Genomic DNA, 13,395 nt, shown 5'->3' with positions numbered 1-13,395 from the left:
ATTGAAAATGTGTGCCGTAATATGAAGCCTAAAATACCACAATGGAGACCCCGGACTGTTGAACAACTTAAGCTGTACATCAAGCAAGAATGGGAAAATATTCCACCTGAAAAGCTTAAAAAATTGGTTTCCTCAGTTCCCAAACGTTTATTGAGTGTTGTTAAAAGGAAAAGCCATGTAACACAGTGGTAAAAACGCCCCTGTGCCAGCTTTTTTGCAATGTGTTGCTGCCATTAAATTGTAAGTTAATGATTATTTGCAAAAAAAACAACTGTTTCTCAGTTCGAACATTGAATATCTTGTCTTTGCAGTCTATTCAATTGAATATAAGTTGAAAAGGATTTGCAAATCATTGTATTCTGTTATTATTTACAATTTACACAACGTGCCAACTTCACTGGCTTTGGGTTTTGTATATATGAAAATATTTTTAAAGGAGATTCAATCAACTGTTCATCCACTCCAAACATTAAATGTCTTAAACACACTTTTATGGCGCTCACAACACATTTGTTTGTCATCATATTCTATAATTAAATTCACATTTTCAAAATGTTATTTTATTAAATCACTGTTTGTTGATTATTTAAAAATTTGAACTGAAAAAGTATTTTGATAATAAAATTTTAATTTTTGTAAGATTTTTTAAAAACTTTAAAAATATTACTTTTAAAAAAAAGAAATTCTAGTTTATTACATTTTCTCTTTAATAATTTATTCTAGTGTGTGCCATTAATTTTAGAACAACTTTGATGTACAGTATATCCATCCATCCGGGATCACAGGGGTGACTGGAGTCTATCCCAGCTGCATTCAGGCGGAAGGCAGGGTACACACCCTGGACAAGTATATATGAAGGGAAAAAAAGTGTGTATGTATTTGCAGAACATAGCCAGTATGTGTTGTATGAGAAATAATACAGAAGTAAGGGTGAAGCCTATATAAACATCATTGGTCTCTATCACAGAGAGTGTTAGGTTTAGTTCCCAAGAGGTTCGGCACCATGGCGACTCTTTCTCACAACACTAATCTTTCTTCCTCGGCCTGTCATCTACAAAACAGACAGATAATATCGACAGAGAGGCGGAGGACAGGGAGTCTCTCAGTGTGGGAAACAACCTTATTGCACATCTCTTGTGTAAATGGGAGGAAGGAAAGTGGGTCGAGTGTTTGCTCCGTTATTGACGACATATTTCCGTGGTCTCCCCTTTCAGCTAACGAGACCGGGGAAACGCCGCTGGACATCGCCTGCAGGCTCAAACACCTCCAGTGTGAGGAGCTGGTGAGCTCGCAGCATTAACTTTCCAATAACAATCACTTCCCTGAAAGAGCGTAAGCTCATTTTGTATTCGTGTGTTTAGTTGAATCAGGCGCTGGCGGGGAAATTCAACGCACACGTTCACGTGGAGTATGAATGGTGCCTGCAGCATGAAGACTTGGATGAGAGTGATGAGGACCTGGATGAAAAGGTGACACACTGGTTTAAAGATTTATTACGTTTGTCAAAACCATTCATCTTGGGAATGACACCAATTATACATCCGAATTGACAAAAGAAAGGCTTCTGCAAAAGATAATACATTTAAAATGATCTAATAGATATCTTTGGAGTTACTTGAAGGAGGCTGTGCACAAGAGATGCCCTTGCAGTCAGAGTTTATTTTAAATAGAACTGTTTCACGATATAAAGTATTTTCATGGGAATTTAAAGTCTTGCCAAGGCGTGTGATCCATTTTGCGTCTCTGTCTTCGTTTATATGCAAAATATTTGCTGATCATCAAAACGCCCCCAATACTGGGAGAAGATGCAAATATAATTATTTAGCACGCGCAATGTGTTTTCTCAACACTCATCGTTTTGCGAGCACTGTTTTGCGTTACTTTTAGCCTGTGTCAGAAGGACATGCAAACTGACAACTCCACACGAGGCTGCAGGATGTGTGCCTGCAGATGATGGACAGATAAGAATCCTCCGTCCTATGTGTGTGTCAACATTTTGGACGGTCAGAAAAAGAAACATTAGACATATTGTCTATTCAGCAACATCATTTTATAATTGTATAGCTGCTACAGGCCTTAAGCGGCTGATTTAAACAAATTGAAATGATGCATAATAGTGTCCTTTGTTGTTTTTTTAACGACGTTAGATTTTTTTACATAGAATATATATTAATAATATATTTCTTATATTAAAAAAAACGTATATTAAGTATGCATTTTTTAGCGTATTGAGTGGAGCAAGTGATGCCTCTCACCAATAAGTGCACCTTCGGCAATAAAAAAACAAAGGTGATTTCAAAGTATATCCACTGCATGACTGCTTCTGAAATGCCCATAAAAAGTGCTCGATGTCTTCTGCTTGTTTCAGAACATAGCCATAACACCGCTGGTCGTAGCATGATGAGAATGAGTTGATGCCTAGTATAGGACACGCAAAATCCTCATTTAAATAGGCAGTCTGCACCACTTTACAATTGCACACGTAACACACCCACTAATAGTACATGCTATTTTATAGATTGTATGCGCTGTTTTGCTCGTGATATTCGGATCTTAGTAAATCAGGCCCTATATATATATAAGTGAAAAAAAACAATGTACCTACAGTACATTTGTTTTTGTCAATCAATATATGCTAAAATATCTGAACAAAACATCCACATTTTAGCTTTGTCTTATTGGTAACAACGAAAATTAGTAGAATATCTGATCTAATCCCCTTAACATATTCAATTTCTTATTATTACTGACTAAAATTATTGTTATCCTGCCAAGTAAAACCTTTGTGAAAGCTTGAGCAATCTTGAAAACTTTCATACCTTGCAAGAAATGTGTACACATGTTCATTATTCCAGGCCACGTGGATATCATCAACCACCATATAACAAACAGGCCGTCGGACATTTTGGTTGTCAGGTCCTATTTGGGCCAGTTCGGTTCTTTTCTTAGATTTTTGTGTAATGTTGTCATTCGAAATCAGATTTCACCTTGATGGAAATGAATGTGGCGCACCGCCACGGTAAATTTATGGCCGCCACACCTTAAAAATAAGGGTTTTTCACGTGAAAACTAATTAAAGTGTTGTCTGTCTATCTGTGTTGGCCCTGCGGTGAGGTGGCAACTTGTCCAGGGTGTACCCCGCCTTCCGCCCGAATGCAGCTGAGATAGGCTCCAGCACAAGCGGTAGAAAATGGATGGATGGATGGATTTAGCCTCCAGAAGAGGTCACACAAAGTCCGACGCTATTTTTAACTTTTATTGCCAATTTCATGATTCCAACCGGCCCAATTCCAACCCTTTTGTCTCCTTGCGTTCCCGTACACACAGCACTTCCTCATTCTCCGCCAATCTGCTTTCAGGCAAGGACGTAGTGTTTGATCAAATCCAAACCACACAAACATAATCACCAGCAGATCGTTACAGTATGAATGGATATGTAGCCTATTATGTGTGCACTATTGACAATTGATTCCTGAAAACTTGGCAGCCAGAAAAATACTTTGATCACTGAAACAGTGCGACCGAAACCGGATGTAAACAAGACACGCGATTGTCTGGAGCGTAGTCAGCACGTCTGCGTTGGGGATGTACTTTAATATATCCCAGATATACCCACGGACAGGGATCTACAAAATGTGCAAATATTAAGAGGACAGTGGCGGGCGGCCTTTAAGGAGTGAAAGTCCAACTGGAGCAGCAGCGCCAAGCAAGTGTGACGTCATGCTTGCTGCAGATCACTTTTTGTCGGGTACTTTGAGGGACAGAAGTAGAGTCTCTAAACATTTATAATAACACCAGATTTGTTGTAAGTCTTTTTTCATTTAAAAAAGTCATTAAAATTCTCCAGACACTTGGAAAAAAATCTCAACAAAGTACATTGTACAATAAGCAGCAACAATTAAAAAAATGTCAAAACAATGTAATATAAAAAGTATATGTTAACACTAATTAATAATAACAGATTTGTTTTTAAATGTATGTACCGTATTTTTCGGAGTATAAGTCGCACCGGAGTATAAGCCGCACCTGCCGAAAATGCATAATAAAGAAGGAAAAAAAACATATATAAGTCGCACCGGAGCCCGGTCAAACTATGAAAAAAACTGCGACTTATAGTCCGAAAAATATGGTATACATTTATTGAACGTTTTCACAGAAAATCACATTATCATAGCAAATTATGCAAATTATGCGATGACGTCATGGTGACCACGGCCCTAACCACAGCGACCGGTATCTTGGCAATCTAGGGGAAATGTGTTTATTTTTATGTATATTTTTTTTACTTTTAGCATTACTGTAAATGTCATATTCTTCTATCTTCCTGTCTCCAGCCCAGTCCTCACCGCAGGGAGGAGCGTCCGGTCAGTTGTTACACACCCAGCACCAACTCCCACCTGCAGGCCCGTGACAACGCCGGTCTGGCCAAGGACAAGCAGCGGTCCTACCTGCCTAATCTGGTCAACAACGAGACCTACGGCACCGTCATCAACAACAACCCGCCTCAACAACCCGGTCTGCCCGCAACCACCGCCGGACCACCGCTGCCCCCGAGAAACATTGGTAATGATGGAAAAAAAAAATGCGTGTCTACTGCAGCGTTCCAATTTAATTTCTTAAAAGTTGGAACGAGATGTGTGCGGTTGTTTGTGTACGAGCTCAGAGCTCGACTGGACAACCGCACCATGACACCGCCATGACAGGCCCTCTATAATAACGTTAGTGGTCGTCTGGAGGGCCGCCAAAGAGCAGAGCACCTTGTCTCCCCTCCATTAACGTCCCTTTCCATTCCACTGACATACAATCAGTATTCAAAGCAGACCCTTACTCCATTCTCTCTCTTCCTTCTTGAACGCTCTCTTCTTCCTCCGTCACAGTCCAACTAACCGGCCTTGGTGGGACGCCTCAACCCTCATCTTCCAACAACTGGAAGCCCGGTTCTTTAGACCTGGTTGGACGTCAGAGATCGTCTTCAGACCCCCCCAACATGCACCCTCCTGCTCCCCCTTTCCGGCTCACCTCGGCAGGAGGTAGGCATGTCACCCACATCCTCCATTTTCACTTGATCTTTACTTAGACTTCTATTAACCACCAATAAATGAACGTGTGTCTGCATTGAATGTATCGCCGGACATAACAAGATGTGCAAAGATGTTAAAAAGAACACATGGTCCATCTCCTGCAGGGAAGAGTGATGGAATGAGCTCACAAAACAAGTCGGGTCAAGGACCTGCAGGATCCAGCAGAGCCAATCAGTCCAAGTCCCCTGCAGGGTGAGAATATTTAATCAAACACAAGCTTATCATCGCCGTAATGTACATTCATTGGCCATCTGCTAAATCTAATGAGGTGAACTAGAATAACCAAAATATTAGGAACAGCTCTCAGCATGGTGCAGTGCAGTTGCACACCACTGAAAACTCCACAGATCAACAAATTGTTAAGTTAGTATTGAAGCTGACCTCAAAGCATAAGCATCATAGTTATTGCTATTACCAGTTACAATTGTAGTTACGGTAAACACAGAATTATGTTATTTACTTACAGTTAAGGTAGCTATAGTAGTTACCCATTGTCAGGATTAGGCACAAAAACAGTGTAACTAAAAATGATCACACTTTATGAGTTGATGTAAAGCTGGTACAAAAGGTATTCATTCATTTGTATTCTGCTCCCGCTAAGCTGGTTCAGTAGAGCTATAACGGGTTGTAAATAAAGGCTCCAGTTGAGTTCCATTTCAGAGTCTACTTTAATGCACTGCAAAACTGAATATACTTTATATAAAGAAAACCTGTCAATTATAACTTTTTCCTAAGATACAAAACCATTTCTCTGTGACGCTCAACATAAATGATGCTAATTTACAGTGTACACGCGCGAGCAGTTAGCACTATCCAATTACCATAATTTTGACTACAACAGGCGAACAACTTTCCGAGGCTCAACAAGATACAGGACTGGTACATTCAACATTTTACTGGCAGTAGACTAACTACTTTCTGACTATGGAAACACCCCTAGGACAAACTTAACATACAGTACATCTGGAAAGTATTTTCAGCGCTTCACTTTTTCCACATTTTGTCATATTACAGCCTTATTCCGAAATGTAATAAATTAACTTTTATCCTCAAAATTCTACAGACAATACCACATAATGACAGTGTGTTTATTTTATTTATTTGTACATTTATTAAAAATAAAGAAATTAAAAATCCCATGTACATAAGTGTTCCAAACCTGTGCTCAATATTTTTTGATGCACTTTTGGCAGCAATTACAGCCTCATGTCTTTTTGAATACAATGTCACAAGCTTGGCACACCTATTTTTGGCCAGTTTCGCCCATTCTTCTTTGCAGCATTTCTTAAGATCTGTCAGATTGGACAGGAAGCGTTGGTTTTCATCCAGGATGTCCCTGTACATTGCTGCATTCACCTATCCCTCTATCCTGACAAAAATATTTGAGCCTGTATTTGCTGCCAAACGTGCATCAACAAAGTATTGCACAAAGGCTGTAAATATCCATGAACATGTGATTTTATTTTTTTATTTTTTTAAATTAATTTGCTAAAATTTAAAAAACAGCTTGTCATATTGTCATTATGGGGTATTGTCTGTAAAGTTTTGAGGACTGAAATGTATTAATTAGTTTTGGAATAAGGCTGTAACATAACAAAATGTGGGAAATGTGAAGCTCTTTCTCTCTGCTCTGTTTTCTTAGAACTGTGAGTTCTGTAGTCTTCCAGAGAGGTCCTTAGAGACGTAATACTTATTATAGAAATGTATATATTATGTGTGTTTGTCTGTTGAGTTGATGATGTTGGATTGTGTGATGCAGATTTCCGTTAATTAGAGCCTTTACAGCTATCTCCAATTACCCACCTAGTTATTAATGAGTAGAGTTGACTGACAAACACTTTGCCCTTGCCCTGATGAAGGGCTTTCAGGTTTAAACGGGTAGGCAGACATTTTTTGTAACATCAGACTAGCCAAGTACTAATAAAGGCGTTTTAATCATTATTCTCTTGAGTGTCTCAGATTTTTTCGTATATGTTTGCCTGTTGTCTTCAAAATCGCCATGATAAAATTGATAATACTAATCGCTCACGTGTGTACAGGATATTCAATGTAGATTAGCGTGCAGTTAGTACATTCGTCACAATACTTTTAAAAAAAATCTTGAATGCCACACAAAATATTTTGCATTTCAAGTAAAAACTAACAATTGTCATGTTTTATATACTGTAATTATGTACTGCAGTTACTTAGCAGGATTTTACTACCAGCATTAAAAAAATGGATGTTGTCATTTGTTACTAGACAATAGTAGTCATGGTTACAGTGGTTACAGTAGCTAATCTTATTAGAGTACACAGGTGGACAAAATGAAGTGTTGAGGTGTAAATGTTAACAAAACGATGTATAACTTGCACATTTTGTCACTCTTGTATCTGGATTCTAGCGCTTCAACACAATTTTTCATGTTTTCCAGCAATGGCAAAGGCTTCACCCGAGGACCCCTAAATCGGACGGAATCGATTGAGCGACCAAGTGAGTCAACAGATAAAGAGCGAGGCTTCGTGTTCGCAGGAAGACATGCAAAACTGTGCAACCAGATAAAAACATTTCTCAATCTGTAGCATTCCTGTTTTCTGCCGTAGAAGCGTGCAAAGTTTGTTGTCTTTGTGATATCGTTTCCTCTTCCTGTTCCAGCTAAGGCAGTGCCAGGATGTCCCCAGAACTCCATAGGTCAGTCTTTTCCTTCAGCACCCAACTCCAGAAAGGCCTACCCAGTAAGTTCAGCCTTGATTGTCTTGCATTATTACAACTTTTTTTTATGTCACTGAAATCTTCCCTCTGTTTTTAGAAGCACAGGCCAAAGCGAGTGAAAGCCATCTACAACTGTGTGGCAGACAACCCCGACGAACTGACCTTCTCTGAGGGCGAGGTCATTGTGGTCGACGGTGAGGAGGACCAAGAGTGGTGGGTCAGTATCCAGCTTGTCTTTTTTAAATACTAGCAAAACATTATTTTACCCCACATTCTTTTTTAAAGTTAACATTCAGAGAAACTTTTATACAGTAGGAACGGGATTCACATGGCCCCATTTGTGGCGGTTTACCTGACACATGAAACGTGACAAATTTGGGTGTGCACTGTCCACTTTAGCCGCCAGATGGCAGTACAGTGTTGAATGTCTCAATATGTGTTTTGTGGCAATTCCAATGTTGACCACAGCGTCAGTTGCTACGTTGAGTGGCACTTTCCATCATTTTCAGTAGACTGCATTGCAAAATCATTAACTCCCCTCTTCCTCTCACGCGGGATCCACCCAGGAATGGGGCCAGATGAACCCCTTCCCTACTATATTGTTCATTGATGCACATGCATGTACTGTTTCCAAAACGTACAATACTGTAAAATCAAAGGATCCTATATATGTTTATATATGTATGTATATATATATATATATCCATCCATTTTCTACCGCTTATTTCCTTTGGGGTCGCGGGGGCGCTGGAACCTATCTCAGCTACTCGGGCATATATATATACATATATATATATATATATATATATATATATATATATATATATATATATATATATATATATCGACATATACGCATATATAAAGTATATATGTGTGTATATATATATATATATATATATATTATTTATTTATTTATTTATTTATATATATATATATATATATATGCATATATGTCGATATATATATATATATATATATATATATATATAAGTGTATATATTTGTGTGTGTGTGTGTGTGTGTGTATATACAGTGTATATATATATATAAAAGTGTATATATGTGTGTGTGTGTGTATATATATATATATAATTTTCTTTTCCATTTTGTAAAAAGTCTAAAAACTCATTATAGGCACAGTAGGGCTGTTAACTCAATTGATTACAAAAATGTATTGCATTAATCGTATGCTGATTAACCATGTTACCTTATTCCAGTCCTTCTCAAATAGTGGGACGGGTGTGTGACCTCGGGGAACCTGCTTTTTTTTTTTTTTTTTCTGTACTAGAATATGACGAAGCATATGTAGTGCTTGGCTTCACTGTTACTACGGTGGGAGACAAGGAAAGACATGTGTATTGTTTTTTATTGTTAAGAATACAATGTTATGCAGTGGTGTACTTATTACAATTGTATAGACAAATGGTACTATTTATGGTTGTAGTGGAAAGTAGGGAGGTGTGAAAGGATTAAGAATGACTCATAATCTTTGCGAAGAAAAAAGTGTGGTAGACCGAAGCGTTACTTGCATTATTATTATTATGTTATGATTGCCTTAGTGCTTAATTTGGCCACGGTTCATGTAATATTTCAACTATTTAACATAATTATGAGTTGGCGACTTGTCCAGGGTGTACACCGCCTTCCGCCCGTGTGCACCTGGGATAGGCTCCAGTACCCCCCGCGACCCCGTAAGGGACAAGCGGTAGAAAATGGATGGACTGTCAAATGCTTACAATTTTGTCTATACTGACAATGTTATGCTTTTGACTATGTATAATAACGATCTGCAGTAGAACGTAGGCATTGAAATAGTTTTAAGTTACATTAAAATGCATTTAATTAGATTGGCTGGTACCAGCAGAAACCCTGTTTAAAAACTAACAGCACTGTGAGGGGAAAAGTTAAACAGTGCCCCCACATGGCTGTAAAGAGACACAATGCAACATCAGGCGCAATGCAGGTTTTAACCTGTTTGGGTTTGTTCATAGCCAAGTATTGAAGGGGTTAAAATATTGTATATTATTAGATTTTTTGAATTAAGGTGAATAACGTAGAATTGTGGTAATTCTCGAACGTCTGGCAACCCTGCTAAGGAGAACTTCCTATGGTCAAACTGAGTGTATGTATGGAAAAATAAAATAAAGAGTATTTCAAGTCTTTGAATGCATGTTTGCAAATGAGACTCAGAAGTGTAATAAAATAAGACAAAACAATTAAACACCATTTTCTATAATGGGCAAAGCAATAAAGAAACTGTGGGTTGAAAATGGCCCCCGGGACAAACTCAGGACACCAATCACAGGCTTGATGTGCATATTGCAGCATTTGCAGTATTTTGCATTCATGAAGTTGTTGTCCTGCAAGCAAACCCTCAGACTATCCCTGGTCTCATTTCTATCCTGTAAGTGCACTCGGTAACCATAGTAACGCCAGCATAAAGCCATGATCTCACACGATATCACACACACACACACAATAAAAAGTCCCCTTCCTGCTCACCCCTTTTTCCCCCCGCCTGCTTCCTCTATGGAGGCCCTTGTTATTTAGTTGTTTTCTCCGTCCCCCTGTAAGGTCCCGCTGTCCCCCCCCGCCCCCCGGATGTCCCAGCTTCCTCTATGAGCCGTTTGTTTGGTCAGTGCTTCTTCTTGCAGCAGAAACATGTCCCAGCTTTTTATTTCCAGGTGTAGCTGATGTTAAAAATGACTAAATGGAGCTTTTCACTCTTGTCCTCACTGTCAAGGTAATAAAGAGTTTTGTTTTTCTTTGTTTTCTATAGTCCGATAGCTTTAGAATGGCTTCCCTTTCACGTTGTCATACCTCTCCTCTGACAGATGAAATACATTATTGAACATACTGTAGATGGACATAATGTACCTTCAGCAAAGCCTTTTCTCGTGTTGTGTCTTAGCATCGTGTTTGTGTGTGTGTGTGTGTGTGATTTAGCAGTAGTGTTGCATTTGTCCATTTTTAGGAAGCAATATGATGCTAAAACCACTCAATAGATGTACACCAAAGTTGGAAGTGGCCAAGTATATGGAGGGACAAAATTAAATGAATAGAACAATCTTTAAATGAGTACATTAGTGTGTCATTAATTCCTTTTAATCAGAATTAAATACACGAGTGTGTTAATACGCGTGGTTAATTTATTTAATGTCAAATTAAATCCTAACACCTGATTAGACTAGATTTGCCCTCTGACTTTGATGGCTGAGTTTGGCCCAAATGGGACAAAATTAAATAATTGCATACATTTTTGAATATTTGCTTAAGTATGAGGTGGCGACTTGTCCAGGGTGTACCCCACCTTCCGCCCATGTGCAGCTGAGATAGGCTCCTGCACCCCCCGCGACCCTGAAAGGGACAAGCGGTAAAAAATGGATGGATGGATGGACGTCCTTAATTAAATATAAATGGAGTTAAATGCACAAGGGTGTTATTAAATGTGTAATTAACCTATTTAATGTAGAAATAATAATTTGCATTTTATTGAGAAGCGCTTTTCAAAAAACTCGACATTTTACAAAAAGCAAAAAAGTACAATTATTAGAACACAAGAATGAAATGTATTGTAAAATTACATTTAATAATGTCATGATTTAATTATTAATTCCATTACTTTATTATTTAATCAATTAATGACACTTAATGTAATTATTTAAAGACGTATTTAATTTTGTCCCATTTGGCCCTTTTGTGCAACTCAGCCTTAACCCCACTCCTACCCACTTTAAGCCCCGCCCACCGACTTATCAGATCAAATACATCTATTAAGTGTTGACAGGGGCCAAATGGGACACAATTCAATAAATAAACACATTTTTAAATAATTACTTAAATGTGAAGTGAATTATATTTGTATAGCGCTTTTCTCTAGTGACTCAAAGCACTTTTACATAGTGAAACCCATTATCTAAGTTACATTTAAACCAGTGTGGGTGGCACTGGGAGCAGGTGGGTGTCTTGCCCATGGACACAACGGCAGTGACTAGGATGGCGGAAGCGGGGATCGAACCTGGAACCCTCAAGTTGCTGGCACGGCCACTCTACCAACCAAGCTATACCACCCATAGATGTGTACTTAATTAATTAAATCATTAGATACATCATTAAATAGTGAAATCAATAATATATTAAATTGTAAAATAATGAATTAAATCATTAAATACATTATTGAATCATCGAAATAATGTAATCAACAATCAATCAAATTTGAAATAATTAAATCATTAAAATGATAATCAAATCATGAAAATAATTGAATCATGAAATAATAAATTCAATCAGGAAACGATGAAAGGAATAAAGTAAATAATGGCACATTTATTAAGTATGCTCAATACATCAATTCATATCCAAATCACGTTTTTTCTTTATTTCGGTTTAATCAATTCATACTTTTCAAAAATCAGTTGTTCATTTAATTTCTTATTTTTTAAAAGACGTTCTCCACGCGTACTCGCGGTGCGTAAGCATCAGCAGCCAGGAGGAGCTTTTGTAACCTGTAGCCTGTTAAAAATGTTTTATGGCCATTTTTATACCAAATAATATATTACGAGAGTCCGTTTGAATGAAGAATTGTGTTGAATCGAGGATCAATTCTGAATCGAATCCCAAGAATGGGAGTTGATTCAAAATTGTAAGATTCACATGCTTAACATGTATGTATTTAATTCTAATTCTTCTTAACTGATGACACATTGAAGTAATTTGGCCCTTAGAGAAGCAAATTCATATTTATATAGGAAATGCAAGACATGGTTTTATTTCTACTTAAGTGGAAGCAGCTTGTATGTTTCATGCTGTGCTGAATAGCCAGACTCAAGTCCATGTCTACTTCTATGGTTATCATCATCCTGTTTGCCATCATTGGTGCCCTTGTGTTGATTTGCTGACTTGGCGCACGATGATGGTTCAAAAACTCAAAGACCCCTTTCTCAGAGTTGGTTGGTATGGTTTGACCCGAAAATGTGTTTTTTCCATTAAAGCAGGGGTCAGCAACCCAAAATGTTGAAAGAGCCATATTGGACCAAAAATACAAAAAAAAAATCTGTCTGGAGCCGCAAAAAATTAAAAGCCTTATATAAGTGTTATAAAGTTAGGTTAAAGTACCCATGATTGTCACACACACACTAGGTGTGGCAAAATTATTTTTTGCATTTGACCCATCACCCTTGATCACCCCCTGGAGAGGTGAGGAGAGCAGTGAGTAGCAGCGGGGGCCGCGCCCGGAAATCATTTTTGGTGATTTAACCCCCAATTCCAACCCTTGATGCTGAGTTTCAATCATCAAGGTAATGGGTCCCATTTTTATAGTCTTTGGTATGACTCGGCCGGGGTTTGAACTCACGACCTACCGATCTCAAGGCGGACACACGAACCACTAGGCATAATGAAGGCATGTCTATATTAGGTATTATAGCCTAGTATCAAATGCTGACGCATGAAATGTTGTATTTTAATTTTTATTCTACACATTTTTGCAACATTGGTAATCATTACTAAAACGGAGGCTTCTCACAGGATGAGATAACTTCTGGAAATTACTGGCTCAGAATGGTCAAAGTTATATATGTGTGTCCAAGTTTAAGAAAACAGCAGGCTGTCTTCTAATGGAT

At 38.1% G+C, this 13,395-nt stretch overlaps 1 protein-coding gene across 3 annotated transcripts in view; it reads left to right on the top strand.

The window, feature by feature from the left end:
- Positions 1 to 13,395, top strand: part of asap2a (ArfGAP with SH3 domain, ankyrin repeat and PH domain 2a) — a 109,154-nt gene that overhangs the window by 93,218 nt on the left and 2,541 nt on the right. For 2 of the 3 annotated variants that reach the window (XM_061968342.2, XM_061968341.2), the window contains 8 exons: positions 1,215 to 1,282; positions 1,362 to 1,469; positions 4,335 to 4,563; positions 4,878 to 5,030; positions 5,186 to 5,273; positions 7,495 to 7,553; positions 7,716 to 7,795; positions 7,870 to 7,989. In XM_061968342.2, the coding sequence (XP_061824326.2) occupies positions 1,215 to 1,282; positions 1,362 to 1,469; positions 4,335 to 4,563; positions 4,878 to 5,030; positions 5,186 to 5,273; positions 7,495 to 7,553; positions 7,716 to 7,795; positions 7,870 to 7,989 (905 nt within the window). Of the gene's footprint in view, positions 1 to 1,214; positions 1,283 to 1,361; positions 1,470 to 4,334; positions 4,564 to 4,877; positions 5,031 to 5,185; positions 5,274 to 7,494; positions 7,554 to 7,715; positions 7,796 to 7,869; positions 7,990 to 10,458; positions 10,518 to 13,395 lie in introns of all 3 variants that reach the window. The other variant, XR_009816001.2, reaches the window with a different exon arrangement.

This window comes from Nerophis lumbriciformis, linkage group LG08 (assembly GCF_033978685.3).
Source record: "Nerophis lumbriciformis linkage group LG08, RoL_Nlum_v2.1, whole genome shotgun sequence".
NCBI lineage: Eukaryota > Metazoa > Chordata > Actinopteri > Syngnathiformes > Syngnathidae > Nerophis > Nerophis lumbriciformis.
This window is presented reverse-complemented; position numbering and strand designations above follow the sequence as displayed.